The following is a 26,034-nucleotide window of genomic DNA, read 5'->3' on the forward strand; positions in this document are numbered from 1 at the left end:
CTGCGGGATTCAAAACATGCTCGATGGGCTTCAAATTTGAATGGATCGGAGTTGTGTTGTGGGTTTGGATTTTCGATCTGGCGTGAGGCATAGCATGAAACGTTTTAGACTTTTTTTGACGTATTTGCAGATTCACGCCTAGGTTCTCATATTTTGCAAATAGAAGCCTTTGGCAGAATAATTCTCAGACACCCGCTTCCTTTGACCCAAGTGAGTTTACCGTGGTTAGACTTCTAAGTTTACGAAAATTACCCTATTGTTTTTTCTACCATTAAACATGATTTATGAAACCCTCGTTCTTAATTGTTGTATAAATATGGTAGCTTACACATGACTAGCCATTTTGAACATAGCAAACCCAGCTGGTCTGATGAGCACCTCGTCACTGATGTGTAAGCATCCGTTTTCTTTATAGTAGCTTGTCTGGGGCGGTGGCAGTAGGTTTATTCTGCTATCCATTGCATTGTACTGGTGACATGCATATTAAAGACTAGGCATGGTTTGAGACCATAATGATTCACTTAAAGAAGAAACACTTCAAGTTAAAATATATTAATACTATTGCTTTTCATCCCTAAATTTGATCGATCTTGTGAACTTATCCATCTTAAACTTTTGTACATTTTGTTTTTAAGTATTGTTTTCAACATCTCTGAAAATCAATATGTTAATAATCTCATTGTACAAAGCAAAATCTACACATTCAAGCCTTAATTTGGGGTATTTTTTATTTTGAGCATAAAAAAATCTAAAAAGAAATGCAAAAATAACAAAATAACAAAAAAAACTAAATAAAAGAGGCATTATATATATATATATATATATATATATATATGAGAAAGCTAAAAAAATTTCAATGTTTCTTTTGTAATTAAAGATCTCAAGTAATAGATGCTTAGGATTCTTTAACCCATTTTTTTTCTTTGAGCCTTACGTTCAAGAATGACTCATCCAACCTTCATTGGTACCCCTTTTAAGCCTCATGATACCCAAAGTTGAAAAAAATAAAAAAATAAAGTTATTACCATTTTATCCCTTGTGTAACACTAAAAAAAAATTTATAATATTCTTAATAAATAAATATGAAATTTATATCTCATATTGGTGTAAATGTTTAATTTAAAATTTAATTCCATTTAGAGTTGAATTCTCGTTTAAGTGTGAATCTCAAGTTGATTTGAATTTGAGATTTAGTTTCAAATTGGATTTGAATTAAATTTAGAATTTAATTTTGGTTGAATTTGAATTTGGGATTTAAATTCTAATTTAGATTTAATGTTTAATTTAATTTAGTACGTTAGATTTGAATTCTAAATTAGAGTTAATTTAGAATTTAATTATGGAGAATTGAATCATAGGATGGGACACCCCTTATGTAAAACCCGTAATTTTTAAGGATTATTAATAAATAAAGAACTCATTTTTTTTATCTTCAAATTAGAAATGTGTTTCTAGCTTTTGAATTTTATTTATTTATTTATTACATATTCATTTGTTTATTCAAGCCAATCAGGGTATAATTTGCATTTATAGAACTATTTTGTGCTATAAATCACTATTTATATATATATATATATATATTTAAATATATTTTTGATGTAGTTTGTAAATTATTGAATTGTATTTGTGTTATTTGGCTCTTGGTAATGATTTATAGGGTAATTTATTATTTTTGGCTAATCTTGTTATAATTGGCATTTTTTGAGTTTTGGGCATTTCGATCGCACACGAAGGATTCGTTGTATTGCTTGGGTAGCGGTCTTTGCGGACTTCGAAACTCCTCGGTCTTTTGAGTTTCGATTCATTGTTCTTCACATTATTAAGGTAAGATACCTTAATTGAACTTATAGAGAGCATGTTTAGGCACTAATTGTGTAAGCATGATGTTGCATTGAATATCTAAATGAATTGCAAATACAAGTTATGCTCACACACTTCACTTAGTTGTGGATATCTAGGACTCTTGTGATTGTAGTTTGGAGATCATGTTTGTCATGATTGTAGTTAGCGAAATATGAAGTGTGTTTGTTGCAGGTACACTTGTGCATGGGTTTGAATGTTTGTGCACTTATGAATGTATAATATGTACGCAATGTGTGTCATCATACTTTGGTTTGTGCATACTATGTTGCTTTATGTACTTGTATGAATTTGATACATAGTACACATATAACTACTATGGATATGTATAAGTCATATTCGATGCATATTGTGGATGTTATATATATTGTCTTATCATGATACACTCTTACCTTACGATCTTGGTATTCATGATCTTTTCATTTTAAGTGTTTGATCATGTAGAGACTGAAGTATTATTTTCATACTCTGATTTGAAATGAAATTAAAACTCTTCGTATTTCAGTCTTATATTGTACGTGGTTTGAAATGTGTATATCATGTACATTTTGATTTGATTGTTATCTTTAGTGTAACCGCACCCAAAGTCTTAACCGTTTTTAAAAATCGTTTCCGTATTATAAGATTTGATTTACTTATACTTATAAAAAAATGATCTCAAAATTTTAATATTTGAACTATAATTAAGGTTACAATTTTTCGGACGTTACACCTTAGGTGGGCCCCTCCTAGATTCTAGGAGTCTATTATGAGATGGACTCAACCTAATCAAGGGATCCAAGGAGGTGGAACGTCTCTACATGCCTTCTAATTTCAAAGAGAATTGATGGTGCCACTGGTAGAAGAAGGTGAACATTAAGAAGAAGGGTATCATTAATCCAACATTTTTGTTGAGGTAGGTGCACTCTAACGTTGGTGTGGGCATAGTGTCAATGTGCATGTGCATGTTGTGAAAGATTCTCATATGCATATCCATATGAATGTCAATCATAGTTTATGCATAGGCTGATATTACACTGAGTACGAAGGTTTTTAATAAACTCCAACACGGTTTTTTAGAAGAATGTTTTGGAGATATAGAATAAATCAAGTTGTTCTTCATAAAATATTTTAGATGATTCTTAATTCATATTATAATTGATATTTGTATGAATGATTGATTTAAATTTAAAAAATAAAATCCATTTATGTGAAAACTGATTTTTGTTCATAGATGCCTTCTTTTGGAAAAGTGGTTTATATGATTCATGATTTATTTTGTGTTGAATTTTATGAACAATGTGTATTAAATTAGATTCATGTTAGAACCAATATTAGTTTGCATGATTGATTTTAAATTTTAAAATATAATTCATCTATGTGAAAACCAATTTTGGTTCATGGATGCCTTCTTTTGGAAAAATGATTTATATGATTAATGATTTATTTTATGTGTTAAATTGTATGAACAACATATATTAAATTAGATTCATGTTAAAATTGCTATTAGTTGTGCATGTAGAACCCACAAATTTTTGATAAATTTATATTAGATTTTAGTAGGGATAATCATTATTTTAGTACTTCGGGTTATTCAGTAAGTAATCATAACTAAATTTTATGGACAAATCTCTTTAAAGAGAAAAGATATAATATTTGTGATTTTTTAAAAATTAATAAATAATTAAAATATGAGTTTGTGCTTAATTTGGGTGAAATTATAATTTTATTTAGCGCCAACTTGATTTTGAATTTATACGTTAAATTGAATCATAATTGAATTAGAGTTTGAAATTGAATTCAAATTTGAGAATTTATGTTGAATTGGGTTTGGATTTTTTAAATTAGATTTAATCTGGATTGACATCGAGTGTGCATCTAAATTTGGAATTTTATCGAATTTGAATTTTGATTTGGGAATTTGAATTTGGATTGAATTTTAATTTAATTTGGATATAATAAATGAATATTAGATATTATAATAAATGAATCTTAATTTAGATTTGGATTTTTATTCAAATTTTCATCTAAATTAGAATTAAGTTGTAATGCCAATTCTAATTTAAGTTTCCCGTTAATTTAAATGTTATTGAAATTGAATTTAAATTTGCAGTTAATTGAGATTGAGTTTACATCAAGAATTTTATTTAATTTGAATTCAAGTTAATGTGAATTTGAATTTTTTTAATTTGGATTTAGATTATGTGTGAAGTTGCATTTAGATTTGATTTAGAACATAAAAAACTGGATCTTAGAATTTGGATCCAAATTGAAAGTTTGACCCATAATGTGGGACACCCCATGTGGTTTCTTCCCTTAGATATTGGATGCCAATATGGGATGGATCCAATTGGGTCAAAACCAGTCCAAGGAGAGTGGGACGTCCCCACCCTCTTTTCAAAAAAAAAGTTTATTTAAGATAATATCTTTGGATGAAATTCAAATTAAGCTATTTAATTAAGAAGATAAATTAATTAATTAGGCAGGCTATATGGACTTAAAGATAAAATTAAAACATAGTTAATGTACTAGGAGTTCTAAGGGTGGGATGTTTCCCACTTGTGGGCCCCTCTAAGTTGCTAAGTTAATTAGGATATAAATTATTAGAATTGTCTAATTCAAGGGTTGCGTTTAAATAGGTAACCTACTTAAAAGAGGTTTTTTGATAAAAAAACAAGTTTGACTTTCTCTCCTCACTCACATGATTTTGGTAGTAATCTACGTAGAGTAGGTAAGTTAAGGAATGTAGGACAACCCTTTCCCCTACTCACACTGTTTTTGGGAGACCTTGTCATATAAGGATTATGCTAAGTGGGTAATACAATAAAAATAAGAAACCTGATAGTTTTTATTCCATGAGGCCATCTTTTTTATAAGGAGGTCCCTTTCACATGCCCCACTTTTTTTCTTCTCTTTCTTGTTTCTTTCTCTCTTTTCTCTCTCCCAATTTCTCTCTTCTCCCTTCCTCAAGACCATAGGAAGGAGACACTATGGAAGACATGTAGAGTTGTTGAACCTCAGTGGTTGGAGAAGGTGATCAGACAAGGGACTAATACAACGGTTTTGAGGGTGCTTCAATCCAATACTCTAATGTTTTTGGGTGTTCTTAATCCTGACGACTTCTAAGGTAGGGGATTCTAATGCATACACATGTAGGTAGGATCGGTATGCATGAGCATACTAGAGGGTTTAATGTTGAGATTTCAAACTTTGAATCAGTCATAACTCCCGTTGTGACTTATACAAATTTTGGGAATAAGAGAACCCGAAATCAGTTTTGAGTTAAATATGATATTTATGTAAAAACGCAAGTTTATTTCAAAAATGATTTTAGGGATTGATCCACACATGAATAAGTCCTAGAACCTTATTAAACTTGAACTGTAGCAGTCCTTAACGAAGATAGGACTGATCAGTTAAAGACTTGGAAAAAAAATGTTTTTAGAAAAAAAAAAAAGAGAAACTCGAATTTTAGGAACCTTTCTCAAAAATAAATTTTGGGAACTGATCCACATCTGGATCAATCATGGAATCATATCAAGATTGAATTGTATCAGTCCTTAACGGAGTTAAGACTGATTGGTTCTATGTTTAAGAAAAGAAGAAAAATATAAAAATTATTTTAATTTAAAAAATATGTTTTTTATGAACTCAAATTTTCCTAAAAATGAAATTGGGAAAACTGATCCAAAAATGGATCATGTGTGATATCCCGTATTAACGGGGTCACATCATACCGTAAAAACATGAGGACTTGTTAATTTTGTGGTTTAAAGAAATTAATTTTAAAAATAGATAAATAAATAAGAAAAAAAATCTCTTGTAGGGAATTACTACATTTTTGGAATTTGTTCCTTTTAATTTATGATATCAGCATATGTATTGAGTTGTATGTTCAATTTGAAACTTATAATTATGTCTCAAAATGTGTTTACATATTGGTTGATATACAATCGCAATAAAAAATTTGATTTCTTTGGTTTGATCGTGTGATGTTCAGTTGGAATTGAATCATGTATGATTTCACAAATGAAAAAATGATCACACTGTAAGACAAAAAATGACACGTTTACTGAAATGCCTTAAAATTTTCAAATTCGTCTGTTGTCCAAAATTGTAAATGCTATTATAACTTGGTCAGAAAGGCGTGTGAGAGGGGTTTTATATATCCCTCTCTCACCTGACCCAAAGTTCTAACTTGGTTGGAACCCTCCCCTCAAAAAACACGTGGAAGGGGAGGAGTCCTAGCATAGTTCAAACTCTCTCTCTCTAGAAACTCCTTTCCTAATTAGTTAATCAACTTCTTTAAAACTCTAGTTAATTACGACTCTGCTTGTTTGACTTTTCTACAAGCTAACCACTAACAAATATTCAACTTATTTAATTGATCAAAGAGGTATGAAATGTCCCACCGTCTTTGTTCTCTTAATTAATAATTCATTTTTTTTTAGAGATCTAATTTCCTAAATAAAGTCCTAATTATTATTTTTTAATTAAAACTAAATCATATTTGAACCACATGGACTCTTGGATCCAACTAGGGTCTATATAAGTCATCTCATATGAGGGTCCATTCCCTTGGTATTGGATCCAATTAACATTTTAAATTATATTCATTCCAAATTATTACCTTAAATTTATATTGAATCCAAATGCTATGATTTAGATCCAAATCCACTATCCATAATCTAAAATCATTACTTTCTTGTTTAGTCCACATATTTTAAATTTTATAATTATTCTTGTAATGTTCTTCATAACTCGAGACTAACTTTCATAATTAGTCAAAATCAAGAAAATCAATAATTTTAATAAAATCGAGAGTTTCTGAAAAATAAAGAATTTTCACTCATCATAGATGCACAAAAATTCATCATTTATTCACTTTAATTGCCAAAAAAGTCCTGGGTTTTATATCTTATCCAAATTGAAAGGAATTTTATCTCCAAAATTTGATATAAGCATTAAACAAAAAAAACTACCAAAATATAGTTCAACATACTTTCACTGCACACTCTAATTAAATAATTTAACTTAAAAAATAAAATTTGTATGAGTTCTCAGGCCCTACAATCAAGGTTGTTATGTGATGTGCCTAGTTCTTTATTTATAGGTTCTCAATTTACACAATATAATTCGATCACTTTTTTCAATGCAACCATCAAAAGCAAATAATTTAAATGAAATATACATACAGTGAGATGTTGGATGGTTGTATGGGTCTTCCGACGTTGATCTCCCCCTTCGTTAACTCGGTTTCCAGGCGTGCTATAACAAAAATGGAATTCTAGCAAGAAAAAGACATATATGACATGAAAACCAAGCTATATGTCTACTCTTTTCTATCCCCAAAATCGTCAGGCAACCCTTGTGGTGCACCTTCAAGCCCCTCGTTACTTTTCATTTTTTTTCAAAAAAAAAAAATCTTGGCCATTTTTTTTTTTCGTTTTGTTTTGGGTTTTTTATCTTAGGTGTTATTTATCATTTAAAATATATTTTTGAGGTCCGATCATTTTCTTTTCGGGTGGTTCGGCTGAGTCTTGAGTCGTCATGGTCGAATAACTTAACCGAAAAGGCTTGTAAGGAAAGTTCTGATTTATAAAATCTATCTGGATAGATCCATAGGGTAGTTTATTTTTATATTTACTTTGATTTGATTAAGTTTAGAGTAGTTTTATAGTAGATCTGAGTTTCTTTACTTTTAGATTTAGGTTTTTATAAAAAAAATTAAGAAGAATTAGGTTTTATTGGTCTTCTTGATTTTTCATGCATAGTTTTATGTTTTTCTTCAAATCATTAGGTTTAGATTAGATTATTTTGTTATTCACGTGAATTTAAGTTATTTAGGTTCATATCTAGGTTAGATTTAATTTAGAATAGATTCTTTAATTCATTATTTAGTTTTAATTAATTATTTAGTAATTTCTCAATAGCCGATTAGGGGTTTGGGTAGATTTTTTATTCTTTTTAATTTTCGGTAATTAGATCTTAATGTTTCTTGATTATTTTCATTAATAGATTAGTTCTTTATTGATTGAATCACATTATTGTTACTTTTCTTGCATGTTAATTAGTTTTTGTTAATTTTAATTAGTTTCTATTTAATTACTAGCTTAAATTAGAAATCGGTAGTATAAATCTTTATTTATTTTAATTCTTTTAATTCATTTGAATAGATTAGATTTATTTGTTATTCTTATTAGTTAGTTAAAATTAATAATTATTTTCAGAAATTACTTTTTAACAATTAGATTAGAAATAGTTGTTTTAATTTAATTATTATTTTTAATTAATTAGATTAATTCGAGCTAATTTAGATAGTTGTGATTTTTCTTTTTAATTAGTCAGTTTTAATTTTCATTAAATTTTGTTTTATGTTAATCAGTTAGAATTAAATAAGTTAATCATGTTAGAACTTAGTTTAGGTTAGGTTGTTAAATTAAAATTAATTTATATTGAATATAGTTTAGCCGATTGACTTTTTATTTCAATTATTATTTCTTCCTTTAATATTTTAGTTAATAATAGTTTCATGCAATCATGTGCAGTTGTAGATTTTGGTTTATTTATGTAGTTAGCCTTAAAATAATTCACGTTATTTAATTTTTGAGTACATGAATTTTTTCATCTTGCATAGTTAAATTAGTTGTTAAACAATAGTCGTATCTTGTGTTTTTCAATTATCGCTTTCTTTAATTGGTTCAATTGGTATTGTTTTTTTCTTTCAATCATAATTGTTGTAGCAAATTAGTTATTTGATTTGCGTTAGTTGTTTAGTTAGTTTTAATTTAATCTTGTATAGTTTATTTAGATAAAAATCTTAGCCAATTTTTGTTTTAGAATCAATTCATTAAATACATTAGTTAATTTAGCTATCATAGTTAGTTTTATTGATTTGTTAGTTATTCCGTACAGTAGATATTTGTTGTTAGACTAGTTTGAAGTTTGTTATTTATTTTGTCATTTAGTAAGTATGTTAATTTTAGTCAAATCTTGAATTCGGTTAGCTTGATTCCTTGATTTTTTTAAGTAGTTAGTCAAGTTAGTTATTTCTTGTCTTTTAGCTAAGTTGTTAGTTAATTTATTTATTTATTGAATTCACATTTTTATACTTAATTGAATTAATTATACTTAGTTAATTTAGTTAGATTCAATTATTAGATTGATTGTTGTTAGGTCATAGTATAGTTTTAATTTTAGAATAATCGATTTTCCTATTAGTTGGTAATCGTAGTTTGTTTCATAGTTTAGTTGATTAATCTTTATTGTGCCCTTTAGTTGAGTCCTCTTTTTGTTTATTGTTCCCCTTCAGCAGTATACTATCATCCCTTACTTAGTTAGAATACATTGTTAGAAGAGGGAATGTCCCTTTTAAATTTTTTACAAGTTTTTACTTTACCAGCATAAGGAGGAGGGTGGGCTGAGGTGGATATAAAAGAAGACAAGGATTATATAGCTCCCTGAATTTTATTTAAGGGCCCGAGCATAGTTTAGAATTCTCATTGTTTCTATCCCTTTTATTTTTCGGTTAGCTTGTAATTAAAACTATTTTTCTTTTTTTTCAGTTATCAATAAAGTAAAGTTCGGTGAATTATTTTGCCTAAGTTTTGTTCCCTGTGGAGACAATCTGACTTGCTACTCTACAACGAGTGCAAGAACTGGCTTAAAATTATTATTTGGTACACAGTTCTTGATTTAAAAATATTATTTTCAAAATCGTCACCAAATTTTTGGTGCCATTGCCGGGCAACGGTGAAAGGCAATACTTTCACTTTTTGCTTTATTAATATCTATGTTAGGTTAGTTTATACATAGATAGTTAGTATAGGTTTTAACATAGTTAGTACATGTAGATTCACTTTTTTTTGTTTAGCGTAATTAGATTCTTATATTAGATTAGGTTCATTGTGTATACTTGATTCAGGCACTAGTGTATGCAAGGGCATAGGACTTTGGGTAACCCATTGTATCCCTTTGTCAAATATTCTGAGAGAATTATTCATTCTCCTCAAGGTCAAAGAGAGATGGGTGACATAGAGACCATTACACCTACACTCCCTCTGAGGGAGTACTTCTTACCCATAGAGTACACCCATACATCCTGCATGAGGAGACCTACTGTAGGGGCACCACAATATAAGATTAAGGCTAGCGTGATCCAGATGTTACCTTCTTTTTATGACCTTAGTCATAAAGATCCCTACAAATATTTATACGAGTTCCTCGAAATATACACTACTGTGAATATCCAAAATTTTGGGGATGATGCTTTAAAGTTGACCCTTTTCTCATTTTCATTGAATGATAATGCTAAGTATTGATTAAAGTCCTTAGATACCATAGAAATAGAGTCGTGAGATCATATGCAAAAGGAGTTTCTAAAGAAATATTTTTTCATAGGCCATACCAACCAGTTCAGGTGAGCCATCACTAGCTTCTCAGAGCTAGAGGGAGAGCAATTCCATGAGACCTGGGAAATGATAAAAGATCTCTTTCGAAAGTGTCTCCATCACTAGGTGTCGTGATGACAATTGGTGCAGTGCTTATATGACCGTCTAACTGAATGAAATCGTCAGATGATTGATTTTTCTTGTAAGGGCACATTCATGTTGAAGAGCAAAGATGAGGCATGACAATTATTCAATACTTTGAGCAAAAATTCTTTACATCATGCCTCTAGCTCTCTTTCTAAGAGGACCTCACCTAGCATTGTCAAGACAGATGGTGCTCTAGAGATTGGGGAAGTTGCTGAGTTAAAGAGCAAAGTCAATTTGATTACTCAAAAGCTCAACCAACTTCTCGCGGGTTCATCACCTACTCATCAGGTGTGTGCTCTCTATGCCAGTCTGGCATATTCTGTTACTGAAAGAGTCCTTCAGTATCTTAGTACCCTGAATTTGTTTAATAACAAGTTCAGGTTGTTAAGGGATTCGCCAAACCCATGAAAGACCCATATTCTTTCACATATAATTCGGGTTGGTGAAACCACCATAACTTCTCATAGAGAAATCCACAAGCATCAATTACTGTCCTTCCTAATCAATAGGTTAAGCCTAGCACTTTCACTCATTCGTATCAAAGGTTGAACTATCCCCAACCCTCTTCAAACTTTTCTACAATTACCCCTCAAGAGACCGCTCCAGAGTTGTCTTTTAAGGAGAAACTTCTCTGAGCACTTCAGGGTGTGACAACCTCCAATCAAAATGCTTTCGAGAAATGTAACCAAGTGCTAAGTTCTCATACCCAATCCATAGCTAAGCTTGAGTAACAAATGGAACAATTAGCAGAGGCCCTAACATGGAGAACTGAGGGTAGTCTACCCAGACAACTTGTTATGAACCTCAAGGGCAAGGAACCTATGTTTGTCCTACATATGACAATTTTTTATCATCCGCATGCTAAGACAGTGATGGCCCTTAGGAGCGGACATGAATATCATGTAGCCCCAAGAGAGACGACAAATGAGCCCAGTAAGACCATGACATCTACTTCGTCTCAACCGTCTATCCTCAATAAGAAAAAAGATAGAGGTGAGTCTCCTCAACAGGGGGAGAAACCCTCCGAACATGTCCCTAAACTACCCTGTCCTAAAGCATTAGAATCTCCAGTTGGCATCAATAAGCAAGGAGTTAAGATGTCATTCAATAAGTTCTGGTGTATACCAAATTCTTGAAGGAGCTTTGCACACAAAAGCATAAATCTAGAGGCAAAGTTTCTACCATGGTTCTCCTGACGGAGCAGATGAGTTTAGTGCTTTAACATAAACTCCACCTAAGCTCAAAGATCCTGATGCTCCAATCATCTTATGCATCATTGGACATATCCAAATCAAGAGAACGTTGTTGGATTTAGGGGTCAGTGTTAATATCTTACCTGGATACTTTTGTGATTCTTTTGGGTTAGGAGAAATGAAGTCGATACCGATGACCCTACAACTAGCAGATCGTTCTATCAAGGTTTTGAGAGAAATCCTAGAGGACGTGCTAGTCAAGGTCGATGAGTTCTATTTCTCAGTCGACTTCATAATCTTAGACATGGAGGGTGTAGAAAGCCATCAACAGACTCCGATTATTTTAGACTGACCATTTTTTACGACGGCCAATGCGTGTATCAACTGTCATACTGGAGCGATGGATTTATCCTTTGACAACAGAAAACACCAAATTGAATATCTTTAATGCTGCCATGGGACCCACCGGAGATGAGTCTTATTTCCATGTAGACATTGTTCAAGAATTGTTGGAATAAGACTCTAACTTGTTGTTATACAATGATCCACTTGAGGTGTATTATATAGTATAAGATAGCAAAGATAGAGACTTTATAGATGCGTCTTCCATGGTGTCGAGTTCCCTTCCATGGGGAGAATGTTTCGAACTTCTCTCTGCCGTAGCGGAGACCCCAACCCAGTCTTCGATTGAGTGTCCCCCAGAGCTTGAGTTGAAACCCTTACCGGTTTCACTCAAATACGCATCTCTCAAAGACAACCGCACGCTGCCCGTCATCATCTCTGTAGACCTCACTGAATATCAAGAGAAAAGATTAATGGAGGTTTTACAAGAGCATAAGGTTGTGATAGGGTGAGCATTGGCCGATCTCAGAGGGATTGATGCACATGATTCATTGCAAAGAAAGATTTAAACTTGTGCGAGACATGCAAAGGAGATTGAACCTAAATATGAAGGAAGTGGTGAAGAAAGAAGTGGTCAAGTAGCTTGAAGTAGGAATAATCTACCCAATCTTAGACAACCCATGGGTGAGCCCAGTTTAGATGGTCCCGAAGAAATATGGACTTACAATTACAGGAGATGATAAAGGGGAAGGTATTCTTATGAGGACCACAATAGGGTGGTGAGTCTGTATTGGTTAAAGAAAGCTCAATGTAACAACAAGGAAGGACCACTTCCCGTTGTCATTCATTGATCAAATCTTAGAAAGACTTGTTGGCCAGAGCTACTTTTGTTTCCAAGTAGCTGTGCACCCTGACGACTAGGAGAAGACTACATTTACTTGTCTCTATAGTACCTTTGGTTTTTGACGCATGTCATTTGGGCTTTACAATGCCTCGACCACTTTTTAGAGGTGCATAATGGCGATATTCTTTGATATGGTGAATGATGTAATGGAAATTTTCATGGATGACTTTTCTATGTATGACTTTTCCTTTGATGATTGTCTCCATAAATTGACAAGAGTACTCAAATAATGTATAAAGATAAATCTCATGCTCAACTGGTAAAAGAGCCACTTTATGGTCCATAAGGGAATTGTGCTAGGACACATCGTGTCTAAAAGAAGAATAAGATATGATCTGAGCAGAAATCGTGTACCATATATATAGTAAGAGTAGAATTTGATTTTTCACTCATCTTTCATTGTTTGCCTTGTTTTCTTTTGATTTACATTGTCATGCATATATGCTTTAGTTTTTTGTGCTTTAGTGATATGAGTTTTAGGTTACAGGATACAAGACACTTTTACATGAGCATATCATTTGCCAAACTAGCAAAAAATCATGCATTCGTATATGCATGATAGTGGTGCAAGGACATGATGACTATCATATCAAGAGGCTCTGTGCTTAAACAAGTTATATCCTCCATTTCTCCCATATTTATTTTTACGTTGTTAGGTGTGCATCAGCATTTGCATGTTTGCATTTTTGTATGCCACTAGGGACAGTGTCATTCAAGTATGAGATGCATACATACTTTTTTTTTCTGTCTATGTATCTATTTTTGACAAAAACTCATAAAATTAGGCATTTGAAAAATAAGTTTTAAGCATATATGAATGTTTTTACACAATCTAACATTTTAGAGATTTTTAAGCCTCATGTAAATTTTTTTTTCTTGAACTAATCTAGAAAGAGTGGTCATTTATGTGGATTTCAAGTAAAAGATTATATATGAATGTTAGAGTTCATTTTAAATCACACATGAATTTGCATAGTCTTATTTTTCATTGAAAAACTAAGCAAATGAAAAAATATAAAGATATAACAACAACAACAACAACTACGCCTTCATCCCAAAACAATTGGAGTTGGCGATATGAACCAAAAAAGGAAATCATTCTGAGTCTTCCACATGAATCCTTCTCCTCCAGTCATTTCTATCCAATGCCATGTCCTCGGTGAGGTTCAAAGCATTCATATCCTTTCCTATCATATCCATCCAAGTCTTCCTAGGCCTACCCCGACCTCTTTTAACTAATATATTTTCCCATTTCTCCATCCTTCTAACTGGAGCATCATTAGGCTTTCGCCGAATATGTCCAAACCACCGTAAACGATTCTCTCTCATCTTATTTTCAATGGGTGCAACACCTACCTTCTTATGTATCTCCTCGTTCCGAATCTTATCTTTTATTGTATTTTCACACATCCATCTAAGCATACGTATCTCAACTACACTTATTTTTTGAATATGATGTCTCTTGGCAGCCCAACATTCCGTATCATATAGTAAAACATGCCTAATAGTCATCCTATAAAACTTTCCCTTCAACCGCAATGGCATTCTACGATCACACAACACTCCAGTTGCACTTTTTCATTTCATCCACCCAACCTTTATCCTATGATTTAGGTCTCCATCAATTTCTCCATACTTTTGAATGATAATTCCCAAATATTTGAAACAATCATCCACCGATATTTCTTGCTCACCAAGCTTCATTACACTCCCATCACTACTTCGTTGCTTACTAAACCGACATTCCATATATTTTGTCTTACTCTTACTCAACTTAAAACCTCTTGCTTCCAATGTATGTCTCCATAATTTTAACTTAGCATTAACCCCAACTCTAGACTCATCAATCAAAACAATATCATCAGCAAACAACATACACCACGACATATTTTCTTGAATTGATCTCGTAACCTCATCCATCACTATAGCAAATAGGAAAGGGCTTAAAGCAGATCCTTGATGTAACCCAACCGTTATAGAAAAATTGGTTGTCACCCCTCCACAAGTGCAAACATTGGTTACTACTCCTTCATACATATCCTTAATTATACTAATGTACTTGAGAGAACCACCTTTCTTCATCATTGTCCACCAAAGAACGTCCCTAGGTACTCTATCGTATGTCTTCTCCAAATCAATAAAAAGCATATGCAAATCTTGGTTCCTCTCAATAAGTTGTCTAAGAAGATGTATAGCTTTCATAGTTGATCTTCCAGGCATAAAACCAAATTGATTTTTCGATATCATGACAACCTTCTTCAACCTAGACTCAATCACCCTTTCCCAAAGTTTCATAGTATGACTCATGAGTTTTATACCACGATAGTTTGTGTAATATATTTAATTTATTTGATATCTTGGTTGCTTCCTAGTAGCTGGGTTGAGATACAAATTGAAGTGTTTTCTTCTCATGTTGAAAAGAACAAATAAGGAGATCATTTCTTTGTCTAATCGATATTTGTGGCCTATACTTGGTTCAAACAAGTAGAGTACGAGAGGTGTTGACACCTAGTGTCCTAAAGTCATATGGTTTAGGAGTTATCGGTTTGAAAGCCCGTTACATGAACTTTATAGAAAGCCTAATAGATATATACATTGCACATGACAGGAAGACGACTATATGTAACTATAAAAATCTAAAGTCTAGTGACTCAAGCAATTGAGTCTGAAGAATACTTTGTATCTGGTGCCCTAAGATTGTTTGACCTGCGAGTCATTGCCCTAAAACTCGCCACGTGGGTTACGAAAACCTGAAAATTAATATAGTTTTCGACTAAAAAAAAAATTTACAAGTGCATTGGCGCAACCTCCTGCATTTACAGTCTCTCTCCATGTTGGCATAAAACTTTGTAAGCTTATTCCTTTGACTTCGTGGATCCGGTGATGATGCCCACGGGATTTGAACCTAGACCCATCCCGCATACAATTTTGTTGCCGTTAAATCTGCAATTATGTTATTTTCAAAACATTACCCATGTTGATCAGATAATGCACTTTCAATCACGTTACACAGTGAAGAGGAATGTACGACCGACTTGGTAGGACACGTGTTAGTTGGAATAGGTGGGGCCCGGGCTTATCAGTTATCGTGTTTACGCATACAGATTGGGCTGCGTTTTTTTTAGGGAGCGATGTGATGGCATACGATGCGTTTTCAGATCCCGAGTCTGGAAGATGATAACGAGCCGGCATGCCGGTATAAAACCGTATCGCAAACGACCTGGTCAGCGTTGCGCTCAGGCAGTGCCACGCCCCCTGCTGTGCTATACGTCAAAATTTAGGGAGGAAAATTCAGAGAAAAAGGAAAAAAAACAGGATAGACAATGCAGGGCTGGAACAAAGTAAAAGAAACTAAAAAGTGATCAAAATAATAATAGAGAAAAAAAATGTGGGGCGCCCTGCAGGGAGAAGGGGAGGAACTTACTTCGTCTCCCCAACGAGGAAAGTTCACACCGACCAACCAACGAAAAGAACAAAACCAATAAAAGAGCGTGGGGGCGAGAAAGTCTCTTACATCATCATCATCATCATGCATGCATTCATCATCGTCACCATCGCCATCATGATTCATGAGAATTGAGTTATTTCTCCCCTTCTTCGTCTCTCCTGCAGTCGACCTTCCTACGACTCCTTCCCGTTCACCAGTCGCTCAGTTATTAAAAGCTTTGGATTTTGGTGCCTCCCTTCCATTGATGGTTCATTCTGAGGAATTGCAGAAGAGAGAGAGAGAGAGATGGGTTCGTGCTTGTCTTCAGGGAAGGTGAGCGGTTCGAATAGCAATAGAGCCAACAACCCCCACACCAACCATCATCAGAAGGAGAAACAGAAGCCTTCGGCACAGCCAGTTAAGAGTGATCAATCCACCAGCAACCAGAAGAACCACCATCAGCAGCAGCAACAGAGGGACAAGGCACCCGCCAGGAGGTCGCCTTCCCTCTTGCCCTGCGTCAAGCGGACGGATTTCGGGTACGAGAGGGATTTCGATAAGCGGTACAGCCTCGGGAAGCTGTTGGGCCATGGCCAGTTCGGCTACACGTTTGTCGCCACCGATAAATCCAATGGCGATCGCGTCGCCGTGAAGAGAATTGAGAAAACCAAGGTATTTCCCGATGATATTTTTTTTTCTTTTTTTTTCGGGTTTCCCGGGTTGAATTGATCGGTTGGTGATGCGAAATTTGATGATTTGAGAAGAATTGGGTAGTGAGTTGCCGCTAATTTTGCGTTTTTCATCAATTAGAAGGGTTTAAACGTTATGGATCCGTGTTTTATTATGCGTCTTGACAGTTATGACGTTTAAATTGTTGACCCATGTGCGGTAATTGTTTCCGGTAATTCGACGGTTGTCAATCATGTTGCCCTCTTAATTTCGAACTTTAAGAAATAGATATGATTTTTTGCTGAATAGAATGGATCCAATTCAGGCCTTTGTGTTTCCTTCCGACTAAATGAAACAAGTCCTTTCTGATTTTTTTTTGTAAAAGCCTTTTTGAGTTGTGAGGTTGAAGTCTTTAGGATTTCTTTTAAAATGTGACTGAAATTCCTGTATTCTCATTGACTTGGTTTCTGCATTTCGATTGCTAGATTGTCCTGTCCCAATCTCTGTTCCAAGTTCTATAGTTTTGGTTGTTATCTAAAATTTCTGGTAGTTTTACATAAGACCACTTAATATATGAGGTCAAAGCGCTGCACTTCTCTCTTCAAATGTATATTGCCGTGAACTCGTTGTTGTGCTTTTCTTGTCTTTTTATTCTTTATATTTCTGTATTGAAAATGGGTGATGAAAATGTTAAATCGGATTAGATATTATTAGTGTCGTTTGGGACAATTACTACAGTTCAAACTCTATTAAGTTAATGTCAAAATGATATTCATTTACCATGTCCTGTTCCCTACTGTGAATGGTTGATCTCTTAGATCTTCCTAGAATATTTATTTACCATTCTCATGAATTTTGGTTGCTAATGATATTAGTGGATCTTTGTATCGGCTGCAGATGGTACTTCCAATTGCTGTTGAAGATGTTAAACGAGAGGTCGAGATCCTAAAAGCTTTGACTGGCCATGAAAACGTTGTTCAGTTCTATAATGCATTTGAGGATGATTCTTATGTATACATAGTGATGGAGTAAGTTCACCTCACCTAAAAAATTTCAAGGACTTCTTTATCAGGAAATATTTTTCTATGTAATTATTTGCTTTGTGGTTTCACTTTCTCTTATGCTGAGTCTAATTTGTCTATATGCCTCTTATGTTTTGAGTTGACTAAAACATTAGTAATTTTTTTATCATGTCTACCATACCAATAAGGAAAAATAAACAATAAGTACATATGTTCATTCACATATGTGTATGATTGTTTGTTGCATATTGTGGCAAGACTTGGCAACTTCAAGAAGGTTGATCCTTTCCTTCTGTTACGTGTTCCTTTTGTTGATCTGATAACCTTATAAAATGTAATTGAAAAGACCTGTTTGGACACAAATATTAAAATGGAGACAGATCTCTGCTACAGTGTCATGCTTGATGATGAAACTGAGCATCAATTTGGATTTTCATGATCATGTGCATTTGTAACCTCATGCTTCATTTATTTTCTCTTTATGCTCGATTTACTGTTTTCTGGTTGATGTATTGGAGTAGTATTAGATCAAACTGTTTGTATCATCTTTGTGTCTACATTTAGATGATTTACTAAGTTTTTGTAATGTATGTTGCTTCAGTTAACTAAAAATTGTGGAGTTTCATATTCATATACCAAAAGCCTGTTTTTTCAGGATATTTTCTGAATTTCATCATGTCTATACAAAAGTTTCCTTCAAATGTTGACATTGTTGGCTCATGGCATTGTCGTTTTATGTCTTTTGCTACTAACAGTGTTACTCCATGTCAAGTGTTTTTTGTACGTAAGGACTTAGTTGAGCACCATGGAGAAATTATTGGGCATTTTGGATGCACCTTATGAACTTAGTCTAATTCACAAGGATAGTGATGGACAAAAGGTAAATTTGGTGTTCTATTAATGAATTGGAGTAGAATAACCCAAGGTTGTAAGTATCTTATCATTATCCGTATCTGTTGGGCCCAAAGTAACACCATACCATATCGTATCGTAAACGTATTGTAAATTTGTAATAAAATTTTTCAAAAAATTCAAAAAAATAAGAAAAATAAGAAAAATAAGAAAAAATTAGCAAAATCTCTAAAAAAATCATATCACATGAAACCAATGTTGTACTTATCATTACTTTTTGGTAATACGATACAATACACACTCATATCGCGCTACAAGTGTGTGTCATACTCGTATCGGGTGTATCGTACGATACACCCCTGTATCATGCTTTATCATATGATATAGGGCATATCGCACAATACGGGTGTGACACTTAAAAAAGACTCAAAATTTACTTTTTAAGTTTTGGGTTTTAAAGGCCTATTGAGGTCCGACTTCTCACTTTGTGTAGAGACTGCTAGAAAGGAACCCATGCACTCTAAGAGCTGAGAGATCAATTTGGGGGCTGATTTGTGTGCAAGGGAGAGGGATTTTGCGATTTTCTCAAGAGTGCATTTTCACCCATTTTTTCACTCAAGGGAGTGGTTTAAGGTAAAAAATCTCTATTTTTTTCTTCTTATTGAGTGCTATTGGGGGAAGATGACATCAGAAGATCTGGCATGGCAATGGTGCACTCAAGTAATGAGTAAAAACCCATTAAAAATGAAATGCAATTATTGCCAAAATATTTTTTTGGGTGTTATCTCTCGATTGAAGCATCATTTAGCCGGGACACATTATAATATTGTCGCTTGCAATTCAATGCAATTGTCGAATGCCGTGAAATGGCAATACCAATAATTACTTGATGGTCTGATCGAAAAAAGACAAGAAAGAAAGATGAATGTGGCAAAAATGGGGTATGTGGAGCCTTGGGAGGATGCGTATGATGAAAATGAGCTCCTTACTTTTGATCTTACAACCCCTAGCATAAGATTAGAAGTAAGAAGTTCTGCAACGAAGGGGAAAGGTGTGGCTGGTTACTGGTACTGATGTTATTACTGAATTGGAAGAATCTAAAGAAATTCAAAGAAGAATTTTGCAAAAATGCAAGGGACTTCCAACCATTGTTTCAGATTCTGAAGATGATGATGTTGATCCACTTGCCAAAAAAGTGGCCGAAGATAAAGAGATCATTGTGCGACAGTTGGATGCAACACTGAGGAAATATTGTCCTAATGTTTGGCAAATAGGCTCTAGAGGATAGTTTAGTTTTAGGATTTTTATAGTTTATAACTTTAGAGATGAAGATTAACATGTAAGACGTTGGTTAAATGTAATATTTTTAGTTATCATGAACTCTTAGTAGTTTAGTTATGACTTATGACATTATAGTATGACTTGGATATAAATTTAATATTCTTAGTTAAGGCTTTAATAGTGTCTAAAATTTAGATTATGTACTAGATGCCTTTTATTTACATTGTCAGTTATTAGTTGCATGGTTTGTTATTAATTTTAGCAAAAGTAGAAGAAGAAGACGATGGTGATTTTGATTATTGAGGTTTTATATAATATTTTGTTTTTGTTTATGAAATATGAAAGTATGAATATTGTGATGTGTTCTTAATTGCAAGAGTATATTGTAGCTCATAGAGACATAAATGCTTTTATAGTTGTAATTTGTGCAATTCATCATTGTTTTATGTGTTATGATTTTTTAAATTTTTTCCTGATTTTTTAGATTTTTTTATTAAAATTTTACGATATGTTTATGATACGATACAATGTTACTTTGGGCCCGACTGATACGGGTAATGATACAATACTTACAACCTTGCATGAAACAATGATGAGTTGCACACAATACAACCATAAAATCATATATGAAATATTTATGTCTCTATGACCAACATAAGACATCATCCAACATCAACTATCTCACAAGAACAATGCAAAATATTAAATATCTTGCAATTAAGAACATGCCACAAGACTCATATTTTCATATTACATAAACAAAACTATTATGACAATAGTTGTACTCAATTTTCAATTAGTTTTCACTAATTACTTGAGTGTCCCATTGCAACGCCGGATCATCTTATGCTATCTTTGCTGGAGTGTGGCGCCTGATTTTTACCTTGATATAAATCTTTAATTTTTGCGGATCTAACTTTTTTGAAAGTAGCTTTCTAATTTTACTCATAATAAAGATTTTTTTACCTCAACCCATTTTGTTGAGTAGAAAAATAGTGATTTTTTTTACTTTAATCCACTTCTTTGTGTAAAAAAACTGTGGAAATGCAGTTCTAATGACCTCTAGACAAATGAAGAAGTCGACTCTCAAGAGGTATTTAAAACTTAAAATGAAAAAAGTAACTTTTGGCCTTTTTAAAGTACGTCGAAAGTGTGTCATATGATACATCCTATATCGTATGATACAACACGATATAGGGGGTGCATCGTACGATACACCTGATATGGGTATGATACACACTCGTATTGTGATACGAGTGTGTATTGTATCACAAAGCCCAAAACTAACGATATGTATCGTATGATACAATACGATATTTACAACACTGCGTGGCTGTGTCCACATATCCTAATACAACAACAACAACAACAACAACTACGCCTTCATCCCAAAACAATTGGGATCGACGATATGAACCAAAAAAGAAAATCATTTTGGGTCTTCCACCTGAATCCTTCTCCTCCAATCATTTCTATCCAATGCCATGTCCTCGGTGAGGTTCAAAGCATTCATATCCTTTCCTATCACCTCCATCCATGTCTTCCTAGGCCTACCCCGACCTCTTTTAACTAATATATTTTCCCATTTCTCCATCCTTCTAACTGGAGCATCATTAGGCTTTCGCCGAATATGTCCAAACCACCGTAAACGATTCTCTCTCATCTTATTTTCAATGGGTGCAACGCCTACCTTCTTACGTATCTCCTCGTTCCGAATCTTATCTTTTATTGTATTTTCACACATCCATCTAAGCATACGCATCTCAGCTACACTCATTTTTTGAATATGATGTCTCTTGGCAGCCCAACATTCCGTACCATATAGTAAAGCGGGCCTAATAGTCGTCCTATAAAACTTTCCCTTCAACCGCAATGGCATTCTATGATCACACAACACTCCAGTTGCACTTTTCTATTTCATCCACCCAACCTTTATCCTATGATTTACATCTCCATCAATTTCTCCATACTTTTGAATGATAGATCCCAAATATTTGAAACAATCATCCACCGGTATTTCTTGCTCACCAAGCTTCACTACACTCCCATCAATACTTCGTTGCTTACTAAACCGACATTCCATGTATTCTGTCTTACTCTTACTCAACTTAAAACCTCTTGCTTCCAATGTCTGTCTCCACAATTCTAACTTAGCATTAACCCCAGCTCTAGACTCATCAATCAAAACAATATCATCAGCAAACAACATACACCACGACATATTTTCTTGAATTGATCTCGTAACCTCATCCATCATTATAGCAAATAGGAAAGGGCTTAAAGCAGATCCTTGATGTAACCCAACCATTATAGGAAAATTGGTTGTTACCCCTCCACAAGTGCGGACATTGGTTACTACTCCTTCATACATATCTTTAATTATACTAATGTACTTAAGAGAAACACCTTTCTTCATCATTGTTCACCAGAGAACGTCCCTAGGTACTCTATCGTATGCCTTCTGCAAATCAATAAAAACCATATGCAAATCTTTGTTCCTCTCTCTATTTCTCTCAATAAGTTGTCTAAGAAGATGTATAGCTTCCATAGTTGATCTTCCAGGCATAAAACCAAATTGATTCTCCGATATCATGACAACCTTCTTCAACCTAGACTCAATCACCCTCTCCCAAAGTTTCATAGTATGACTCATGAGTTTTATACCACGATAGTTTGTGCAATCTTGTATATCACCTTTATTCTTATATAGAGGCACCAAAATACTCTTCCTCCACTCATTAGGCATCTTATTTGTCCGCCAAATCTTGTTAAAAAGATTTGTCAACCATTCTAAACCTTTCTCTCCCAAGCATTTCCAAGCCTCGATAGGTATACCATCTGAGCCAACTGCCCTTCTTGATTTCATTTTCTTCAAAGTCTCTGCAATTTCTTTCTTTTGAATCTTGCGCATGAAGTCACGATTCATCTCATGAAAAGGAATGGACAAGTCTCCAAGATCCTGAGCATGCCTTTCATTAAATAGCTTATCAAAATAATCTTTCCATCTCTCCTTAATCTCCTCATCTTTGACTAAAACCCTTTGTGTTTCATCTTTGATACATCTAACCATACCCAGATCCCTCGATTTCCTATCTCTCATCTTTGCAAGCCTATAAATATCCTTCTCGCCCTCTTTGGTATCCAACTTATCATAAACCTCCTTATATACCTTATCTCTCGCGTTCCGAACTACTTTTTTAGCTTCCTTCTTTGCTATTATATACTTCTCCAAATTCTCATTATCACGACTGTTACTTAGATTTCTATAACTCTCTCTTTTAACCTTAATAGCTAATTTGACATCCTCGTTCCACCACGATGTATCCTTACCTAGCGGTGCACCGCCTTTAGACTCACCTAAGACCTCCTTAGCCACCTTTCTCATGCCACCCGCTATCTTATTCCACATTGATTCCGAATCCTCCTCGAGACACCAATCAACTTCCATAACTACCTCCTCTACAAACATTCCTTGTTTAGCTCCTTTCATTGCCCACCACTTAATTCTAGGATCTATCATATGTCTATCCCTTTTGCGGCATTGTCTAATTCTAAGATCTAAAATTAAGACTCTATTTGAAAATTATCGTATCGTACGAAGCATATCTGCGTCATGTTATGTTCGTGCATCTGTATCCATGTGACATAGCCTGGTTGTATTATGGAACTGCAGTTCCATCTTTTCCAAGACTGGACAGCCTCTTTGTCAAATACTCAAGTATAATGCACTGACCCATACTGAAGATTGGAACATGATTTTATTGATGACCGAAGACTATCCTTTGGCCTCATTTTTTGAGTTTGAAAGCGTACTAATGGACCTTCTAAATGAAACTCCTTACGTCTAGGCATCTAGCTCTAATCCATAACAAACTGGCCATGCGTGCCACATTCTTTTACAGGTCACTCTGCATGTGCATGCTAATGGTTCTCATAGATGCATTAAATATGTGCATTACAATTACAAACAATCCAGAAAGCCAGATAACTTGGAATAAGGCTTACAATCTGGCTTTTTTTGCTGTCATATTGCTACATGTCCTATTTGTTTCTTCTTTGACTGTTGAAAGCAGTCTTATTTTAGGCTTGATATATTTTATTTTGTAGAGGTTAGTGAAATTGCTTTTCTTCTCAATTCAGTTGGGCTTGCTATTCCGTCCTTTTAATATCCAAATCTTAGTTACTTTTGGTTGGTGCATGCAGACGGATACATGCACATATGCATGCCTATCAGCCAAATGATTCATTCATTCTGTATGACATGAATAGTCAGTTTATGGAGCTTTCTTTTATGAATATTATGTAAGGAGAAGCGGAACAAGGGTAAAAATGGAGTATCCATGTGGCATGATTTAGAATATAATCAGTCCTGTGTACATAGTTCTGTTAAATTATGTAAATCAATCTTGTATTTTCGTATATATATTTTATATATATAAGGTAATACATATACATATATATTATATATGTATATGTATCTACCTATTATATATATATAAAATATATATATTGCTAAGGGTAGTTTAGGCATTTTACACATATTCATTTTCGTGAACATGTTTTGTAATTTTTCTTTTTCTTTATTTCTTTTCTTTAATTAATGCAGCTTGTACTTGCCTTGGGAGGGGCCCAATCCACTAGTCGTTGGACCCCTCCAACGGTCACATTTGTGACTGTTGGAGGGTCTCCAACGACTATGTGGAGCCCCCCTCCAAGGCCTCCTAAATGCCCTATAAATATGGGTTGCTGCTCTTGTATTTCTTTAAGGGTTTTGGGATTATTGCCCAACCTTTTCTTGTTTATGAATCTTATGAGTGCATTTGCACATTTGTGATTTTGTGTTCTTGTGTTTTTTGCACAAGTGTTCTAAGTGTTCTTGGTGTGTGTATGTTTACACATTTATTCTCAAGGAATCAATTAGAGTATCTTGTTGAAGATACTTTTACATGGTATCAGAGCAAGGTTGAAGAAGAAGGATTGTCATTCGCCTTCACTTGTGTTCCTCGAAAAATGTGCCTTCAAGCTTTTTGGAATCGAAGTGGATCATCTTTTTCAGGCAATATTTTAGAAGCTTCTTTTGACAAGAAAGACGCGAAAAAGTTTTGAGGTACGTATTATTTCTTGTCTTCTTTCCTCCCTAATGGGTGAAAAAGACTCCCATTTCTCTCTTGGGTTTAAGCTTAATGGCTCAAACTATCATGTTTGGGCCGGGAATATGGAAGCCCATATTAAAGGAAAGGGGCTTTGGGGTTACGTTCATGGATCTATACCGGAATCGGAACCCAAAATCACCATCATCGAAGGAGGAGATATTAAGATTCTTGAAGGGGAGGAAAGACAAAGGGCTCTTGAAGAGTATTCCAAAAAAACATGATGATTGAGAAATGAAGAACTTCAAGATCTTATCTTGGATTTTCTCATTCGTTGAAACCAAGATAAACGCCAATATCATCAAATTCAAAAAGGCTTCCGAAACATGGGTGTATCTTGAGAAAATGTACACTTCAAGAGATTTATCCCACAAATACTTTCTCCAAAAGAGAGCCTTGACCCTTCAACAAAATGATATGAGCATTCGGGAGTATTTTGCCGAATTATCCTCTATTTGGGACGAGCTCGCAATTCTTGAACCAAAATGGAGTGGAGAAGCTATCGAATTGAGGCACAAACAACTTGAGGAAGACCGGTTCTTCAATTTTTTAAATGGCCTTAGACCCGAATTTGAACAAGTTCGGTCCTCTCTTCTCTCCGCATTCACATCTCCCGCACTTGAAGATGTTATCACCAAACTAAGTGGTGAAGAAACACGTATGGGGATTAGCAAGAATAATCCTAGCATTCTTGTTGCCTCTTCTACTCAAGAAGATGGTGAAATGGTTAATGCCGTGTCAAGACTGGGGAATAACATGAAGACCTATAGACCTCCTCATTTCAAGAACCAAGGTCAAGGAGGAAATGATTGGCATGG

General features: G+C 34.0%; 1 protein-coding gene across 3 annotated transcripts in view; it reads left to right on the forward strand.

Annotated features, from left to right (window-relative positions):
* The first annotated feature begins 16,454 nt into the window (after window positions 1-16,454).
* The window catches only part of LOC149842469 (calcium-dependent protein kinase 28-like), a 28,600-nt gene continuing 19,020 nt past the window's right edge, over window positions 16,455-26,034 (forward strand). The window contains exons 1-2 of one of the 3 annotated variants that reach the window (XM_089999196.1): window positions 16,455-16,914; window positions 17,809-17,939. In XM_089999196.1, the coding sequence (XP_089855322.1) occupies window positions 16,549-16,914; window positions 17,809-17,939 (497 nt within the window). In that variant the 5' untranslated portion in view covers window positions 16,455-16,548. The remainder of the gene's footprint in view (window positions 16,915-17,808; window positions 17,940-26,034) is intronic. The other 2 variants (XM_089999197.1, XM_089999198.1) reach the window with 2 other exon arrangements.

Source organism: Nuphar pumila, chromosome 3 (genome assembly GCF_984573655.1).
Source record: "Nuphar pumila chromosome 3, dmNupPumi1.hap1.1, whole genome shotgun sequence".
Lineage (NCBI taxonomy): Eukaryota > Viridiplantae > Streptophyta > Magnoliopsida > Nymphaeales > Nymphaeaceae > Nuphar > Nuphar pumila.